This window comes from Ovis aries, chromosome 10 (genome assembly GCF_016772045.2).
Source record: "Ovis aries strain OAR_USU_Benz2616 breed Rambouillet chromosome 10, ARS-UI_Ramb_v3.0, whole genome shotgun sequence".
Taxonomy (NCBI): domain Eukaryota; kingdom Metazoa; phylum Chordata; class Mammalia; order Artiodactyla; family Bovidae; genus Ovis; species Ovis aries.
In genome coordinates this window covers 84,691,931-84,711,919 of record NC_056063.1, presented here as the reverse complement: position 1 = coordinate 84,711,919, position 19,989 = coordinate 84,691,931, and the positions used below count along the sequence as shown (strand labels likewise).

The following is a 19,989-nucleotide window of genomic DNA, read 5'->3' as shown; positions in this document are numbered from 1 at the left end:
GTTTTTGATACTGATGTCATCATTTTAGGATATCCTTGTCTTAGCCCAGTTTATATCAACTGGCTTATTTATAGCTTCATAGAACAATATTAGCATTTAAGTGTATTAATTTTAAAATGTGATTGTGTATGCAAATCATTAGCTAGACATGGCATTATACATTTACTTTAGTATTAAATTTATTTGTATTAACTTTTTCTTAAAGATTTATTATAAAAATTTTTCTTCTGCAGTTCACAGCATTAACAAAATGGATGCGGTTTTCACCCTTAAATGTTGAGTGTAAGCTATAGAGCTACAATAACCAAAGTAACTGTGATAATATCAGCTTTTTTGTTTTACCTTGAGTGTAATGAGTATTTCATTAAAATTAATTACAAATCACTTTATTCTAATTGGAAATGTGAAAATTTAGACTTTGGGAAAAATAAAACCCACAAAACTAACTTAGTTTAACCCTTTGGTTTCCACTTCATTGTTTTGACTCTGTATCATAATAAATATTGAAAATAGATCCTGGACAGCAGAACCATATACGTTAATGTAAGGCCTGTCTAATACCACGGGCTATCATTAATCTCTTAGTATCTTAGCTTCTGTTTCAGTAAGTATTATATCGTTAAGACTGGACATTAGTAATGGGCTTGGATCATTTAGTTATATAGCCATTTAGTGTTATAACTGTGACCTGTATTAACTGTTACATTGCAGGGAGCCTGTGACTTCATATGTAGTTATAACTTAAGGTAATGTAAAAACAATTGATGATTCACTAATGAATATATTACATAGTTTTAAAAAGCACTGAGATGATTCTCAATGCATTGCTTTAAAGCAAAGTTATAGATGCCATTTTCTTTGCTGTTTTTAGGTTTAAAACTCTGATCTTTAATTTTAATAACAGAAGCTTTGATTATGAAACACAGAGTCATAAGATAATTGATTAAATTCCTTAATTGTCATTTATTAAAATAATGAATAATCAGAAGTTGATCTTCCTGATGACTTAGTTTTCTAAACAATGATTGATCCTGAGCGTTTTATTACTAAGATGTAAGTTTTATTCACTTTAATGGATAGCTTAATCCTTTGAACCAATAAATACCTTTCTTTCTTGATGTCCTTTTTTTAATAGGTGTCTTTTTAAAATGAGATCATCCTATTTACAGTTCTGTCCTTGTTACAGGACCCTCGAGTGTCCCTTTCCCACCAAGTGTGCCTGAGCGTGGCCTGAGTGCCAGCTTGCTTTCCCTCCTCATATAAGCCACCCTCGAGACCTGTACATGGTGATTTCCCTGGTCTGAACTTTCACAGACTTCTTAGAACAAATGCTTAGCCTGAGCCTCCTAGCCAAAAGCAGTTTTTAAAATTGTAAGTCTTTGGCCTGGAGGCAGAGCACAGTGGTCATTATTAATCGCTGTCGTATGTGTGGTTATTCAGTTTTAACACAAAGATAAAATGTCAATTTTGCCAGTAAGCCAAATTGTAAATTGCTTTTTAATATCTGTTCTGCACATTTTTATAGTTTAACACTTTTAGTCTACCAACAAATAATAGTTTAATTCCCCCCAAATCATGATACTTAGATCTTTTGTTTTCTGTTAGGCTGCCCACATGGTAAGGTGCAGTCCTGGCCAGTGCCTTTTTGCTTTAAGAGCATCAACGGGCACAAAATGGCCTTACTTACAGTTACTAATTTTTTTTTCCCCAGTTCAGAGTGAACTGGAGTGTTAATATTCCATGCTGTAGATGGGGTAGTGGGAATTTTCCCTTTTTCTGTGACTAGATTAAGCGCTGTCTTGTATCAGTGTTTTCTCACACTTGGTGGTAATTAATGATTTTGTTATTAACTCCTACTTTGCTTTTTGTGTATCTGCTACATAAAGTGGCCAAAATCTGAAGCTGCTGCTTTTTTGGCCATGGGGTAGATAATGGTGAGGGCCCGCGGGCCAGGCGACCGTGGCTAGAGCGGTTTGTTACATAACCTACTTGTCAATGTAGGCCGCGTCCGTAAGGTAACGCATGCCGCGTCCGCGCGCTGCGGCGCACTTTCTAGCGCCACACGTGAGTATGTTGATGGAGTTTCTTTTTCTTCTCTTATTTTACATCTTGAGTTTTGGTGCCAAGTTTTCTTTTTCATGTGAGGTTTTATTTCCGCTGACATGACTGTCGTTGGAATTTGCCACTGTTTACATCCAAAACTAAGAACCAGCAGGATTATGGCGGTTCTGTGGCCAGATTAAATGTGTGTCTGCTCTAAGTGATCCAGACCTCTACAGATGCTTCTCACTCATTTTTCCCTCAAGTGTGAAGTTTGTGTCAAGTTGAGCTGTCACCACCTCTAACCTCGCTTTCCTGACAGTTCAGTTCTCTGCGGTCTCGATTTGAACGCTGCTCGCAACGCAGAGAGGGTGTTTGATTGGAAGAAGGGCAGATCGTGCCATGGGAAAGTTGGTTCTTCAGCTCTCCAATCGATTCAAGTAACAACATAAAATTAAGTCTTAATGTGATTTCCAAGAAAGACTCTTGAAAATTCACTGTCTGCTGATGATTAAGATGACCTTTTACTCCCAAGCTTGTAAACTATGGATTTCTACCCTTGAATTAGCTTTACTTCAGTACTTTGACACTGATTGATTTTTAATATTTTTATTGTCTTGAGAGATAACGGAGAATGTTTCCGTATCAATCTATAAAAGTAGATTTTTTTAATGCCTCAGAGTAGAAAAATGGATTTAGTGAGATTTAGAGATTCAGAATTGCTTGCATCAAAGGCCAGTTTGCCAGTCTATTTTAATATCACTATATACAGGTGCCAGTGTCTAATTGTGACAGAGTCCACAGCTTTCTGTAAGAGAGTGTTTCATAAAAGCCATTGGTTCTGTGGTGACTGGATAGATCTTCCAATGAGCTACGTATATTTTAACTTAATTATTTTGATCCCAAGAGAAAGTTAGTTATGATCATCAGATAGGGAAAGACGCATCCATGGCCTTAAATAGGCAAGTTCAGTGATTCACTCTGAAAAAAATCTGTCTTGCCTGATTTATAAAATGGACACAGGTGATTAAAGTTAACAGAAGTCTTAACATGGGATCTTAATAGAGTTTTCAGTGTTGCAAAAAAAAGTATTTTGCTGAACTTCTAAGAATTCATAACTGAAATGGAGTTGGTTTAGTTTGCTCCAGGTTTATGACCCACCTTTATTTGCTGACCCATAGAGCCCCATCTAGAAGCGAAATTTTCACTGGGGCAAATCATGTGACGAGCATATTTAATGTTAGTATCAAAAGTTGGTTTGCCACTTTTGCCCGTGGCAAAATGTAATCCATATTTACTTTATTAGACGTTTATTCCCATTTGAAGTTTGAAGTTTCTTTTCAGTTATTCACCCACTTGCCCCTCAGAGTAATAGTGCAAGCATGAACTGTAGGAGAAGTGTCATCTGAGTTAGTAGTTTCTGATCTTGGGACCCTGTGCACCCCGTTCTGGCCTTGCCGCTTCAGCAGCCTGGGTTTCCTGATTCTGGCTCCCTTTATTAAGCGACTGCAAGCAGGTGGAGGGATCACTCCGAGGCCGCTGCTGAGATATGCTTGCTGGGAAGGAGCAGCTCATGGGGGGCCTGGGGCGCCTAGATTTGTGGCCATAGCAACCTGAATAGTGCCCAGTTTTAATATTTGTTTAATCACCGCTTTTATAAAAGGCGCTTTCAGATAAAAGCAGTGATGTCTAAATTCAGACGCCTTTTCCTTTGCCAAATTACAGTGGGAGCCTGGTACCTGTGTTGTCAGACTCTCTGAATGATGCTGTTGTATTTTAACGTGTGCAGACATAGCTGGGGTTCAGTTGCAAATTAAAACTACCCCCAGTAGTGTTGAACTTGAAATGAAAACTTGACACCAAATTTATTCAAGTAGAAACTTTAAAAAATACTTTCTTCCTATTGTTACCTGGAAAATATATTTAAGAACGTTTTTATAATTACTTACTTGAGACTTTGGATACCAAAGGGTTAAAAATACACGTTTTTCTTTGATTGAAGACTTTTTAGATGTTTGTAATGTTTTGTCTGTACAAATGGGCATTTAGTAATGTTTTATCTTTTTTTTTTTTTTTTTTTAATGATTCCATGTATTTGCTTATTTCCATCTAGGAATAGTTACTAATGTATTTGAGATACAGCATACCAAATTTTAAAGTAACCAGAATCGTGAGTTAATGGTTTTTAGTCCATACTGTTAAACTTTTGTTGAAATACTGACCTAATTAAATTGGCTTCATGCTAAACATTACTAGAAGTGACTGAGAAGGCAGTGTTTCGGAGCGACAGCTCTTGGCCAAGGTGGTCACGTGACAGGGGCTTACGCTCAGCTGCGCTTCTGCACCTCATGTGTGTGTATGTATTTTCAATCAAAATGTTGCCTGCAAATATGTGATCCCTTATTATTTAAGTTTCCTGTTTTATGAACCATTGCCCGTTTTAAATCACATAGAAGATTCTGAATCTGTAAAAACTACACATGTCAATGTTTTACAGCTACGTAATTCGAATTGACTTGATTTTTTCAAGTAATCCTAGAAAGGGGGAGCATTCCATATAGAAACTGCTGAAACTGCCACAGGTGCTTCTCCGAAACCTTACGGTTGTGGCATTGAATGTTCAGTATGGCTTCCTTTCTCCACACGAGGCATACTGTTGAGGTATTTGTTGCGGTGATTGGTTTTAATGCTAATCTAGGAATTCAGATATAGATTCTTTAGATTTGCATGCTTTGCTTACCCTAATTTATGATATCTACCTTTTTATTTGTAAACTAACAATAGTTAAGTTGAGATCAGAATTTTAACAGAAATATTATTTATATAAAACTGTGGTTATCTTTCATTGTCCCATGGCATTAAAAAGAAAACATCCTGAAGGTGATGTGACGACTCAGACTCTAAACGTACTTCAGATACTTCTCGATCTGTGGTTTTTCAAATTTCTTTTAAAAAAGAAAACTATTAGAACGGCTTCTGATGTTGTGACACTGTAAGTGGAAAATAGATGGGGGATTAGCTGGCCGCAGAGTGGAGCTTTGTTCTAAAGTTCTTTGGGGATATATTGTTCAGGTATAATACGTTGTAATAAACCATTCAGAATTTTATTACAGAAAATATAGTGTATGAGAATTTATGTTTTAACTTTAGTAGAGTATAAAAAGCTTGATTTATTTTGCCAGTGATTCAGCAGAATAATTCACAGCAGATATTATTCTTTGTCTTCCCACGTTTTCATACTCCCATTTTGAAAGAGCACTGGGAACTGTTGGGAGAAAATGGGTCGAGTGACTGTCGTCTCAGTGGCGGTTACAGAAGCCGAAGTCTGCCAATACAGGCGGTTGTCCCGGCGTCCGTAACGGACTGCAGCAGACGGACTTCCGGCCTCCGCAACTGCTCGTGTCCGCCTTTAAAGAAAGTCAGTTCTAAAACCTTAACAGAGTAGACCCAATTTGAACACCCAAGTTGACTGATTTTTTAAAATCTCTGCCCGTTTTCGGAGACTCTTCAGATGGATACCAGAGGGGGCCAGAGAGGTGAAGTAGAATTGAACAGCACATCCCATGTGTGGCTTTTTGGTTTCAGAAGTGGGCAGAGGCAGGTAGATTTTAGATCAGGTTTGGTCTGTTTGCCCAAGTACAGTCAACCAGAGATAATAAATTGGTGTGTGTGTTTAATGATGTAATCTAAAAATAACGTATAGACTTTCATTACTACCCCAGTTTTCATGCAGAGCACAGTTCCTTAGAGTGATTTTGCACAGTATCTACCAGATATTGTGAATTTCCCTTTGGACTGGTGTTTGCAGACTGCAGTCCAGACTAACTTTTTCTTCAGCAGTCTCATGGGGTTGGTAGGCGTGGCCAGCAGGAAGTGTAGTAAATACCTCAGGATTGAAGAGTTAAGGCCTGACTGTTTAAAAAGTAGTGTAACACAAGGAGAGACCACATTCGAGTGTAAATTATCATAGAGCCTGTAAATCCCAAGTCACACTCATGCGCCCAGCTCCCATTGGACTTTTAGCAAAATCACTAGGTTTAAAATCTTCTTGCACTTGGAACATTAGGATTTGAAGGCACGTTGTAACCAGGGTAACTGTTTCAGCTCCTAAAATGTCAAAATTGAAACATGCTCAAGAAAGTGTATATTAAAAAATGAATTTAAAAACCTGAGCCTGTTTTGTTAAAGTGTCTTGGGAACTATACTACTTAATTATTATTTATTCTAGTCTTTAGCAAAAAGCCAGCATGATTTTCAGCCTCTGTGGAGTACACTTAAAAACCCTCTCCTTAGGAAGTATTAAGAGGTTGTTTGAGGATTCAGACCTATAAAGGCAGTTTCGCCTTCTTCACATTAAGTACATTGCCTGATTCAGTTGTGAGACACTTTGAACTTTCAACTGAAAACACTCAAATGGAATAGGAATGATTATATTACTTCTGCGTGCTCTCTCAGAGTCTTTTATTTTTACATTCTTCTGAAGTTTACCTTCAGATATTTTTCTTGGTATTTGACATTTTGTGGTTTAACAGATTGGGCAGCCTTTTAAAAAAGTTCGATTTTGTTTGAATTGAATAGTACACAAAATTACCAGAGAGACATTTTTCAGGAACCAATAGGCATCTCTTATTAAGGGTTAGTGGTCTAGTCAGAGAAAGACAAATGCCATATGACATCACTTGCATGTGGGATCTAAAATAGGACACATATGAACTTACCTACAGAGCAGACACAGATTCACAGAGAAAACGGGCCCGTTGCCTAGGGAAAGGGGTGGGGAAGGCAGGGGTTGGGAGTTCCGGGTCGGCAGGTGTGCGCGCTCACATACAGGATGGATAAACAAGGCCCCACTAGAGCATAGGCGCTGCGGCAGCATAGCTCCATCGTGACAGACCGTAGTGGAAGAGAGCATGGAAACAGGCACGCAGCCCCGAGTCGCCTTGCTGCACGACAGGAATTAACGTTGGCCATCAGCTGTGCCGCAGCAGGATTTTTAAAAAGTAGGAGACTAGTTACTGATGTCACCTATTGGTTAAGTGTTACTCAGCTAGTCCCCCCGTTGTTTCTTTTGTATGGCCTATAAACTAAGAGTGATTTTTACATTTTTTAAGTGGTTGAGTGAAAATCAAAAGAATAACGTTTCATTTCACGATATGTAAAAATATATGAAACTCAGATTCCAGTGCCTGAAGCTAAAGGTTTATTAGAACATAGCCAGCACTGTAATCCTCGCATATCATCTAAGGCTGCTTCAGGCAACAACGAGAGAATGGAGTCCGGCCTAGAAAGCTTGAAGTCCCTGCTGTCTAGCCCTTTTCAGAAGAAGTGCCTGCCCCCTGAACTGGTGGCCCCATCCACTCCTTCCCACCCACTTCTGTGCCCCGTACGATTGCACGGCCAGCGGAGCAGGGTTTAAGTGTGAGCAGAGCAGAGGAGCACGCTACACGAGGTGGAGGAAGGAGGCATGGGGAGGCCTGCTGTCCTGCGCCAGGCCCAGGCGCTCGCAGATCTTTTTGCTTTAGAGGAACACCAGCGCTGGGAAACTGGGTGCTGCGTCCAGTCCTGAGTAACTGAGAGATCTCACGGTCGAAGTCTTCGTGGTTTCACCAGAAGTGGAGAAGGGATACTGTGTGTCCCCGTTTCTAATAATACTGCGAAGACGGTGCTGACATGATCTCGAGTAGTTCTTCACAGCTACCGCGTGGCCCAGATTCTGGTGTCTGTCCGTATGTCTTCTGGAATGTCTGGAACTCCCTTTTGGATCACTCTGACCCCTCAGAGTTATTTGAGGAGCCAGTTGAAGTCCAGCTTGGCTTATGATTGCTCGCTCTTTCTTGGTCCACGTGGGGGCACGTAGCGTGAGCTGACTCTGGCGCCTGTTCTTTGGAACTGTGAGGGCGCTGTGCCACCCCACCTGGGAATTTGCTGGGCTCCAGCCAAGCTGGGTGGCGTGTTCGTGTTGGACCCCCGTGGTGGCGGGAGCCCCTGCCTGTGTTCTCTCGGGGGCGCCCCCTCAGACACAGACAGTCTCTGCGGTGTCTGGATGCCAGCCTTACTTGTTAGGTCTCCTCGGGCTTCCGTGGAAGCGCAGTGAGCGCGGTCTCGGGCTGCCTCAGAGCGAAGGGGCTGAATGTAATTTGGACAGCTTTGCTTCCAGTGACTGTGAAAAGTCAGCATGCTCCCTGAGCATCTCCGCTCTCTTCGGTGGACTGGCATTTATGGTGTAAATGCCTTTTTAAAAGTCTGTGTTCTGCTCTTTATTTTATCATCCACTAGAGGAGTAATTTTTACGGACAGCTTTATGTGTCCTCATTTTAAGCAACAGTTTCTAATTTCTGAATCTGATTTCGGAGAGCAAGTTCATATTTATATCTATAGAAATCATTTTATAAACTGCTTATCCTAGGTCTTCATCTTTTCAAATTTTGTTGATTTAATCTTTTTTTTTTTTTTAATTGTGGCAACTTACTCTGTTCACAGTCTTCATAGGGTAAACCTTTTTGGACCATTCACTCATGGTATCTTCTGAAAAGGAAATACACCCTTTAAAAAAATTACCCAGTCTTAAAGTTACTTGAAAGTTAAATTTCTATAGCATGCTGATACTAAAAATCAAGTATATGATTATTTTATATGCACATAACTCATGTAATTAACTTTGCCAAAACTGGTATTTCCTTTCTTTAATTTATATGTCAAAATTAAAACACTGTGAAATTTCAGGATAATATTGATCAGAAATCGTAGCCACAAGGCAAATGTCAGCTTTAGTTCCCAGTCCTACACACAGTGCCTTTTATTTTTAAGAAAATATCGTTGGTTTGGGGGATTCTCAAGTCTTGTCTCATTTATATCTGACCAGATTGAGTGTGGGCTTTTCCCTTTCTTCAAACTGTATAAATCGTTTCTTTTTCTCGTGCTTTTAAACGTGGAAACGTATCTAGTGACTGTCCAAAAGTGTGTGGATGTTTCATTTCTGAATTTGGACTGTCGAGTATTGTGGCTGGAGCTAGGAGTACAGGGCTATGGTTACCTTTAAAGTGGAATATCCTCACTTGTCCCTGATTCTGTAGTTTTCTCTCTGAAATGGTTTTCCCCCATTAACGTGGTAATCTAGGAGACAAGGGTCCAGGGCTGTGCACTGTTCTTCTGGGACGAGGCGAGGCCCGTCTGCTCGGAGCTGAGCTGTCTGCCGTGAGGGCTGGGTGCTGCCTGGGTTCCTCGGCACTTCTCCAGTGACACGGCATCAGCCTGCAGCTGGCAGCCTGGTTTGCTGTGTTATGGATTCATTTCACAGAGCAGTGTATTTTCTTGTCTTCCAGGGGAATTTTATCATGGAGTTGAGTTTGTTCCCTCAATTTTTATTGTTTCCTAATTAAGAGTTACAATTTCAATGGGTTCTTTCCTATCCATCTTACTCAGAGCCTTCATTTACGCTCTGCCACCCCTCCTGACTAGTCTGAATCTAAGCTGGTGCAGAGATATCGGTCCTGTACTTGTCAGTGGGATTAACCACAGAGTGATGTTGATTCTTCTTGATGGTAGGACTCGGCCTCAGGGATGAGCTCCTAGGACAGTATTAGAAGAAGACATCCACTCATATGCTCTCAAATGCCAGAATCTAAACTCCTGCAAGCTTTCCTATGGCCAAAATCTCAAAAATCTCAGCTTTTCAGATCTCCAGGCCGACGGTACGTCCGCTTCAGGGCGTCCATCTAGACTTCCACTTACGGTGTCACGTGTCAGTACGAAGTCTGGCTTGTCGTTAAGCCACTCACCTTCGCCTTAGGAAGTCAGTCGTGAATGCCATGGACAATTCAGTAAATGTTTGTTTGTTATGATTTTACTGGAGCTAAAGGAATGGATGATGAAGTACAGATGATACAGAATTCAGTTTCAGGCTAAGTCTGAAGTTAGTATAAATTTTAATTCTTCAGACTAACATAAAAAATGATTTTGAGACGTTAAATAGGAAGATGCCTTTTATTTTTTTAAGTTTAGTATGTTGATTTTTAAATTACTGTCTCCCAAATCTTGTTTAGTAATCAGATGTGCGTGAGAGAGAAGTTAGTGACAGAGACAGGAAGAGCAGCTCCTTTAACGAAGACTTGCTGTAAATCTGTATGCTCTTCCATGCTGCCTTCAGATAGTTAGTCAGCGCAGCAGGAGCAGAGACCGGACGGGCGTGCTAACGGGGCGTAATTCAGTGTCTTTGTGTCGTACAGCCTGAGAAATGCCAGTGGCCTGACGGCAGCAGACATTGCTCAAACCCAGGGTTTCCGAGAGTGCACCCAGTTTCTCTTGAACCTCCAGAATTGTCATCTGACTCGTTTCCATCACAATGGCACCTTAAACGGAGGCCATCCGAGTATATTTCCTAATCACGTTAGTGTGGGAACAAACCGCAAGAGATGCTTGGAGGATTTGGAACCCCTTGGAGTGAAGAGAGCCAGAACCGCAGGTGAGACCGCTTGTGGGTGGGGCAGGCAGACCTGTCCCCTCCTCTAACGTGTTCTCTCTTTTACGGCTGAGCGCGCCTTGGAGATGACTCCCTCACTGGGGGTGCTGTGCCCGGAGGACTCTGGTACAGTGATGGAGCAGGTTTTCCTGTGTTGCTTCTTGGAAGATGGGCCATTTAACGAGAGGGGAGGTTGTGAGAGGGCAGTTACGGCCCAAGTGTAAACGTGTGTATGTAACTGTCTGCACACCCAGGTTCACCTGCCATGAATTAGAGTCTTCCCATTTGTTGTACCTGCTTGAAATATAACTATTAAAAAAATCCGCCCCTGTGCCTCATTTTTTTTTCCTGTGAGTTTTCCTGGGCTTACAACAATTGTTGGTCTGATGTAAACTACAGTTTCACATCGGGGAAGGTAGATGTTTGCACTGCCCTGCTACGCGGCCTCAGCTGGCCTCCACACCCCAGTGTGGGGTGTGTGTCAGAGCGGGGCCCGGCGCACCGCCTCCGCACTGAGGGGCTGCGTCTCCAAGGTAAGTTGTTCTGGTTCTCAGTGTCCTTCCAGCTTGTTATCTCTAGATGGTTTCAGGACGTGCAAGTAAACAGAGTCAGCTAGTCACTCTTTGAGGTGTCCCTTTCATTTAGGGGGAAGAATTAATGTATATAATCAGAAGACGTTAGTAGCTTCGAAGGAATGTTTAGCAAACTTACATGGAAGGGGAAGTTTAGAGGTGACAGAGTAATCACACTGAAATTACGTGCCCAGACAAGATTTGCCAAGGATAAACAGAGCCATGCCCTTTGGCTTAACAGAAACCGTTCCAGTGTAGTCTGAGAAGACCTGAGCGGCCCGTGCCTTTAAACGTGATGTGCCAGCCTGAGCCTCCCAGTGCTGTGCCTCTTCAGTGTAACTGGCACATATCCAGACAAAAGCATTTCTCCCAGAGTCAATAAACAGTGAATTATCTCCTTCACAGCATTTAAGATGTTGGTCGCTGTGAAAAGTTGTGATTATGCAACTTGTCTATAGAATGTATGAATTTAACAGCTTCTAAAACTCGTAACTTGTACAAATTATGGGCCTAATTTTTAGAAAGATGTTGTAAAAGTCATACCCAGAACATGAAGGTATGTCTAAACTTCAAAAACGATTCCCTGGTTTGTTCACCGCCTGGTGAGCCTTCTGGAATGCTGTCGTTAGTTCAGTGTGTCCTGGTACAGGGGTCACTGTGTCCCTGTCATGTGAGCATAGGGATAAACCCTAAATTCTGTTCAGCGTTTTTAAAGAGATGTCACTTAACATTCACTGAAGTTTCAAACGTACCTAAAGACTCTTAAACTAGTCTCTTCAGGGTTCAAGTTCAGTTGAGTTGGCCAGCGTCTCCTCATTATTGGTGTGTCTGGAAGAGCCTTCCCAAGGGTTCCTGGAAACTTAAGAATTTGCATCCTCAGCCCTGTTGCTGTGCAAATTGGGTTTGAAGAATTATGCAGGTGTTTGGGGACTTTATTTTCCTCTTCCAGACAAGGTTTCATCTTGGTCAGCTGAGTTAGAGATTCATGTTCTGCGCATTCAGCTCAAGGTACAACTTTCCCTAAGTGTCCCATTCCTAGCAGTCAGCTCAAGGAAGCCAGTTAAGAAAATGAGGTTGGAACCTGGCGTTTGAGTTCACAGGTGATTACACACACCTAAGGCTGGGCGTTAAATCTTTTTTTTACCTTTTTAAAAACATGCCTGAAGTATCTTGGCTACATAAATACATAGCTTGGACCTTATCAATAAGTTTAATCTGTTCTGTATTCCTAGAATTTAATAAATTACACATACTGATGTTTTTAGTGTGGAATATACCCAAAAGCTATTAATTCCAGAGATTTTTCTGGCTAAGCCAACTGTTAAAAGACGGATGGTGTCCTGTAAAACTGACTCTTAAGTTTGGTGTCACGATTGTGAAAGTTACCTGCTGTAGTCCGTAGAGAGCAGGATCTCTCAATAAATGATTTTTTAAAATGTTAAAGTAATTGGAGTGGTTTTTTCCTTTGAAAACCATATGATGTAAAAAAATGTAAGGCACTATATTTGTATGGCCCAAATACAAACTATCCTTTGAAAGCAAGTTGTCCAGCAGACCTGCTGCTGCTGCTAAGTCACTTCAGTCGTGTCTGACTCTGTGCGACCCCATAGACGGCAGCCCATCAGGCTCCTCCGTCCACGGGATTTTCCAGGCAAGAGCACTGGAGGGGGGTGCCATCACCTTCTCCGCCAGCAGAGATGGGTACTTTAAATGCCTTCGATGCAGTTGTTCACAGCAGAGTCAGCATGCACCCTGGTCAGGAGGGTGAGTTGAAATCCAAGATTGATCCTGATGGAAAGTATTTCAGGGTAATATTTTCCCCAGTGTGGGAGATTTGGTTCGTTTAGGACAATGCAAGGAAATATCAGTTCATAATAACTGGGTTTGGGTTGTTTTCTTTTTTCCCTTCCACATTGACCAACCATTTGCTCCGGATAGAATGACAGGTGGGCCTCAGGACTTGAGCTGCAGCTGTTGAATAAAATCTGTGTTAGGTCTGTTAGCATTCTAGCTTATAGAAGTAACAGTACAATTGTTCACGAGTGTATTCCTTGGAAACGTGTCCGAATTATCAGTCATCCAGGACAGAGGAAAATGCCACTCCCACCCGTGAGAGAAGCTTCATCTTGTTTTTTAATCTGTAGTATTTTGAGGTGTAGCTCCAGAGCCTTGACTGGGGAGAAGCAGTGTCAGTGATAGACTGACCCAGGGACCTAGTTTTATCTGGGTGAACAGTTGCCGTCCCCAGGAGGCTGTGGTGGTACCAGATCAACCTCAGATGTTTAGTTGACTTCATGGTTTTTGTTCTAATCAAATAAGTATATCACTGAGCTTAGCATCTCATGTATAACAGGTATTTAAAAACACCTTTTAGGAAAAATACAGTTTGACTTTGCTTAAAATCGGTCATAGGGAGTTGCTCAGCCCACATTCCTCAGGATGAGATAACAAAGAATCTCCACGTTCTGTTCTTGTTCACGGATGACCAGGCTTAAAAAGACGAGGAGAGAGGAGGGTGGGTGTGACGTGAGCTGGGTGAGTGGTCATGCTGTTACTGGTGGGCTGGCCCTCCAGGCTGCTCTGTCGAGATTTCCCAGGCAGGAGTGCTGGAGGGGGTGCCGTTTCCTTCCCCAGAAATCGTATTTGTGACGCAGTTCCTTCTAGTTCAGGTCCGTACGTCTGACACACAGAAGACCAACCTTGCTGCATGCTCAGCGTTGCCTCCAACTTGCAGTAAACGGCTGTGTTGGCTTTTAAAAATGGGACCAAACGTTTGTGATTGTGTTCCAGTTAAAAGCTGGTTTTAATCTCCAAAGGCATAGCATTTTATATATCTATATCTATATATAGATAGATAGATATATGGATCATCTGACTGAGTTACCTCTAAGAGCCGAGTCATTTTCGGGTGGGTCTTGAGCTCGGCAGAGCGCGCAGGCCCGTCTGCCCTCCACGCATGCGGTGGCTGCGGCGCGCATCGGCCGGGAGCAGGTCCTTCCCGGCACGCTTTGACAGCTCCTCTGTCACGTGCACCTTCCCCGCCACCTGCTCCTAACAGAACCCCAGACCCCTCGTTAGTGTTTCCGCAGCTGTCACTCTGTAGTTGGTGCCTCCGTTCACCTGCCTTCCTAAACTCCCCCTGCCCCCGTCTGCTGCAGTTGGGGCTGTGGTGGGAGTCCCAGGCAGGCCATGTAGAAAGAGCCACCTTCCTTCCGGCCCTTTGTACTGTTCAGGTTTTGACAGGACTTTTCCTTCAGACGGTGATCTGAGTAAAATGTGCTGTGAGGAGAAGAGAGCAGTTCTAGTTAGAGATGGAGGGAAGCCATTCCTTTCTTGGGGAATGGGGTTCCACCAGCGGGAAGGCCGGAGGGATGGCAGTGACCTTGGTTACAGGTCAGCTTTGAGGTCTTCCCTGGAAGAGGCACAGAGGGCGGTAGGTCACTACCCTGACCCCAGGCTCCACTGGGCTCCATGCGTGGAAGTGCCCAGCCGTGCTGCACGGCTGGCAGTGTGTCGAGGAGGAAGCCCCATGAGCTAACTAGAGCGCTTAACATCTTCAAGTACAGGACTGTGTAGATTGGGTTTTGCGTATTGAGAGGTTTCTCTGCCAAGCCCAACGAGGTGTTCTTCATAAGCCCTAGTTACCTCTGAGTGTGCCTGGCGGTCAGAGTCTTGTGTACACGCTCTGCACCAGGACCAGGGACCTGCACGGCATGGTTCGGGCACGTCTCCCTGAGCTGACCCAGCCTGCACGAAGGGAAGCTTCCTTGGTGGCAAGTTTCTGTAGCGCTGCAGATCCCCGTCTTTGAAAGCTAAGGGAAGTTTTCCTGATGTTTTTCTCTGCCCTTCGGCAGGAGTAGTTTCGTAGTTTTAGGTTCAGCTGGCACCTGGCTTTAGGTTTACTCAGCTCTGGTTTATATAAAAACTCGGGCAGGCTTCCATGCCGCCCCGGGGCGCCTTCCTGAATGGAGGATCTTTCCTAGCCCCAGCATCAGGAACAGGAGGCTGCTTGGGCAGTGGTAACACCTGGTCCTGACTGCTTCTGGGAGAAGAAAACGGCTTATTCTGAGGCAGTCCTAGGCGACGTTCTGTCATAAGAATGCTTGGTCTGGCATGGATCGGAGTCATGTCAACAGATAACTGCTTTGGAAGTCAAAAGATAAGGACACTTAACAAGTGTTTGGTCATTTTTCCTTTTAACTGGAGTGGGAAGATAGGGAAATAACTTCTTTTCTAAAACAAATAGAATCAAACATTTTGGAAGAAAGTCTTTTTTCTGAAATGTCTGCAAGCCGCCTTTCTCAGACACAGCGTGGGGCGTTGGAGTTGTTGCATTGGTGATGGAGATAGCGATGTGTGGGGGAAGGCAGTCAAGCCCAGACCCGTGCTCTGGTTTTAATGCAGTTTTAAACGGTAAGTGGTGACACCCTGTGCTCCCGTGGAGCTGTCTGAGCCCTTCCTAATTCCAGGTGCTGGGAAGAAAGACACAGAAACATTGGTATAAGATACATTAAGGGTTCTAGGCAGCTAGGTTAGCAGGCAAGTGGTTGCAAATCCTGGCAGATAGATCGTGGGGAAAACGCCTCACAAAGAATGTCTACGGAGAAAGTAGTTCTAGTCTGTCCACGTTCGCGTTTAGTAAAGAGTTTGTTAACATCTGAAAGCCTTTAGTCTGTCTCATTTGTACATGTTTATCCTGCTCTGCTGGTGAGAAACCGCTTTAACAAGAGATGCACCCAGAAGGAGGGCCTTGGGAGGAGCCCTTGGGAGGCCCCGCATGGCTCTCTAGCTAAGGGACCAGCTGCGGCTTTAGAGTGGCCCTGGGCCCAGCTCCTGTCTAGGGCGTTCTATGAGTGTCCTCCGGCTCCCTTCGCCACCAGCTCTTCGGGCCCCCTAGTGGCAGGTCTGCCCTCTTGTCCTGCTTCGTTTGGTTGCCAGTCTTGATTACCTGTTCCTAATGGTTCTGCTTGCTTCCTGTGGCTGTGCCCTTCCTAGCTGGAGTGTGGGCTTCATCCACTGGTGGGACGCTCCAGGCGCTGGGCTTGGGGAGTGAACAGACAGTTGACCTGCTTCTGTGAAGCTGTTCTGTTGTGCCTTTTGGGGAAGAGGGGGTCCTCATGTCTTACCTGTCAGCTTTGCGAAAGCTGCTTTCAGAGATCTAAGTTGCAGCTGTAACCTAGGTGTCCGTTTCCCCGAGGAGCACTGGCCCGAATTCCAGAACAAAGCCAGGCAGCGGGAGGATGGCCTCGTCAAGCTGTCTGTGCTGTGTCCCCAGTGAAGTCTGACCTTTCGTTTCAGGCCGTCTGTGGCTTTGACCAATAGCCCGCACTGCTTCTCCGTCAGCTGCCTGATCTGGCTTATCAGACGTGGGCCGTGTGTCACTGCGGAGACAGAGCCGGAGGTTGGGAGGGTTTTGTCTCCTTGTACCTGCGCTTCCCTCCCCCAACCAACCCCTTCCTCTTTTTTAAGAAAAGATGGCCTGTCTACCACTGATTTCTTGAAAGTTCCTTGTTTGGTAGTGAAGCTGGAACCTAGCCTATCACTGACCTCAGTGGGGCCTTGGAGGATTAAGAAAAGCTTTGAGAGCCGCTGAAGTCCCCCGTCCATCGCCTCTGGTTTCAAAGCACTTCTTCTAGGGTGTCTGTGGCCTCGTGTCCGTGCAGATTCCTGTTTTTCCTTAACAGCACAGGCCACACCATTCTGCTCGTTTCTTCTGCATACTAATCGTCAAATTTGTGTTTCTCTTATTAAGACTTTTTCATCTAAAACTTTTAACAGTTTGGGGATACTCTGAAACTGATAATGTTCATTCCGACATTGAAAACAATTCATGTGCCTCTATAAGTAGTTGAAGCTGCATAGTTCAAGTCTTTCTGGTTTTAAACGTTTATTTGAAAGAAATGGCACTGGAAGTTGTTGCTTACTTGCTGTATATCTCCTGTGACCCAGAAACCATCCTGGTTCATCTTGGTGAAGAAGCAGAACTGTACACAGAAGTGCGTTTTTAGGGATGGTAGTTAATTACGGTGTTCATGATGGAAAAAGAGCCCCACTCAGGCAGCAGTGGGGAGCTGGGTGGCAGGTGAGCTGCTGGTGGTCCAGCCATTCAGGGAGTTGTTACTCAGCTCTAAGGGTCCTTTTCAGTTTAGTTGTTGGGATGTGTTTGTTTTGTGGTAAATGAATATGGGCAAGACGTGCAATGTCTTTCAGATCTGATACTGGCTGCTCCTGAGAAGTAGGGGCCCCAGGGTTAGCAGGACGTGTTTGCACAGAGTGTGTAAGCCCCGCAGGAAGGGGTACCAAGTGTGTGCACGCGCTGTTCTCCACGATGCAAGTGTGGGCATGCCCTAAGGCGTGTGCGTAGCTTCAGCCCCTGACGTCCTGGAGCCCAGAAGCTCACTGGGTGTTCCCAGTTGCGTCGCACCTTGGGGCACAGGGCCAGAGCTGCTCTCAGTCCATATCTGACGTGCTTGTCTTGATCTTGGGACTTACTTTATTTTCTATTAATGAAATCACTGATTTCTTAATTTGAGGATCATTGTAATGGTTTTTATGTTACTCAAGAATGGTCATTTCTTTATGAAAAACAACGGAAGGAACATTTAGGGGTGTAACAGAGCATCCTGAATCTTTAAAAGTATTTAGAAATAAATGTCTTCAAGTTACATAACTGCTTCATGTTGCCCAAATACCAGCCTTAAATGAGAATTTACACCAGCAAGTAAATCTCGAGTAGGTGTCTGAATTGCCATGACTTCTTCAAAGCCGTGCATTTCAGGAATTATTCTCTATTGTGGGAAAGTAAGTTTCTTAGTAGTGTGCCAAGGTCATTGGTAATCCATAGATTATAAGCCACTTGACAGTTTGGGAGCATCCAGTGCTCTGATGACAAGGAGTGGGGCGCATCTGTCTTAGGTGCAAGGAGCCTGAACATGTCTTGTTTTCTGTGCAGCCCACAGTCTGGATGAGTCCATGCCGCTCGTGAGTGGTGAGGCGGAAGACGACCCCGACAAGATGCACGTGGACAGAGAGCTCGTCACAGGTGGGGGCGGACAGGTTCCCATTAGCCGCAGCCGCGGTCCAACGGTCGAAGACACCAAACTGCCGGAGGGCGGTGCCGTTGGACCAAAAGAAATAGAAATCTATACTGTTTCGGCAATGCAGACCCCCTGTCGTTGCAAGAACCAGTATGCGTGTTATTTCTAACATGAGTTGGCTCAGACAGTTTTTGCACTTTGTCCAGCATTTTAAAGGATGTCTGCTGTGATTTGGACAAGTTTGTAGATACAAGAATTAAGCGTTTTGGTGCATTTTATGGATATGAAAAATATAAGTGCAATCTTTCTATTTTGATTTGAGGCTTTTGCTTAATGTGCCTTGTTTGACTTTAATGAGGTTTAACATCATTCATTTTCTGATACAGGACTTTGGGGTGAATTTATCAAACAAATAGCTACTGCTAGTAGTTTCAAAGGGATAAACAGCGGAAGGAGTGGCTGGCTGTAACCACTGAGAACTAGCGGATATCCTGGTTTTGACTTGTAACCAGTCAGGCCAGTGTGGGATATTCCACCCAGCCCTCCTGGTTTCTTTGGTTTGTGTGGCATTCACTCTGAATCTACTAAAATGCTGAGGATCGTGTCAGCACAAAACACATTTTTCACTAAAATTTTTAGTATGTTAAAAGAGTTGATGGTCACTTTCGGTTTTTAAAAGGTAAGGGCTCTGTTTCTGTTAGTATGTAGAGTAAACATATAGCCATTTAGTTAATGCTTTTTTCTATCATTCTTTTATTTAGGTGAGCATGAAAACACTTCAGCCATTCTCTTAATGTTGTATTTGGAAATAGACACTGTTTCTTTTTTTAAGTTTTATTATTATGTCTGTGTGCTAAATTCTTGTTTCTCAGGGGTACATGAAAAAATCATCTTTGTTCATGTAATGGAAATGTGTGCATCTTCCTAGAAGCTACCGAACTGTTAATGGGTAGAGTCACCATTTTGCCGGGTAATTAAGTGAAGTGGGCAGATTTTCCAAGGGAAGTTCTGATTAGAAAATACATTTTAAAATCTTGGTAAAGACAAACAACAAAACTCAAGCCAACTTTAAAAAATGGCATCGCTCTTCGATCTTCAGACATTTTACTTCCCTGGGTTTTCAAGTTAAATTTAATGCTACACTTGAACCTGACACTGAACAGCCCATTATTTAAACTCAGCTCATCCCATGTAACAGGTCTCAAGTAAGCATTCCCCATATTTTTCACCATTTCATTTATAACACTCTTTCAGCAAACAAAATGTATTAAATCGCTAGAGATGACCTGCAGTGGGTGGACAAGGTGGAGGGCGGGGGGAGTCCTGGAAGGCAGCCTGGAGCAGAGTTTGCAGGGCTCCGGGCCGGCGGCAGCGGAGGGCATCAGCAGGCAGGTCTGGCCAGGCGCCAGTAGTCTCAGCCCATCTCTGGGACGCTTGCCGTTTTCACGCTCAGTTTTACTAGATGTGCCGTGATGCCGTGAGGTTCTGCTAACCTTGGTTTTGAGGTTGCGTAATGGAACTCTAACTGGGCACCAGAGAAAAAACAGCGCACACGCAGTGAACGTTAAACGGAAAAATATCAGTCTAATCAACCCGGATTTCCGAGGCCCAGTCTCCTGAATATACAATTGCCATCCCTGTTAGCAGTACCATGGTTGTCTTAATGACTATCAAGGTCACCATCCTACCCATGAGTTTTATCCCCAGGGAAAGCTGCTGGTTTTTGAATAAAATAAATACTTCTCTGGGAATAGCTTGTGTAATTCTTACTTTTACCTCACGTTTAGTTCTTGAAACACTTGTTCTCCAGCCTTGAGTTTAACTAAACAGAAAAGCTGTCATTTAATTTGAAAAGAAGTAATCCACAATCCTCTGAAGAATT

The 19,989-nt window shown here is 43.5% G+C and overlaps 1 protein-coding gene across 2 annotated transcripts in view; it reads left to right on the top strand.

Moving 5' to 3' along the window:
• ANKRD10 (ankyrin repeat domain 10) overlaps positions 1–19,989 on the top strand; it is a 31,580-nt gene that overhangs the window by 8,877 nt on the left and 2,714 nt on the right. For both annotated transcript variants that reach the window (XM_042255068.1, XM_027973795.2), the window contains 2 exons: positions 10,266–10,501; positions 18,023–18,112. In XM_042255068.1, the coding sequence (XP_042111002.1) occupies positions 10,266–10,501; positions 18,023–18,112 (326 nt within the window). The remainder of the gene's footprint in view (positions 1–10,265; positions 10,502–18,022; positions 18,113–19,989) is intronic.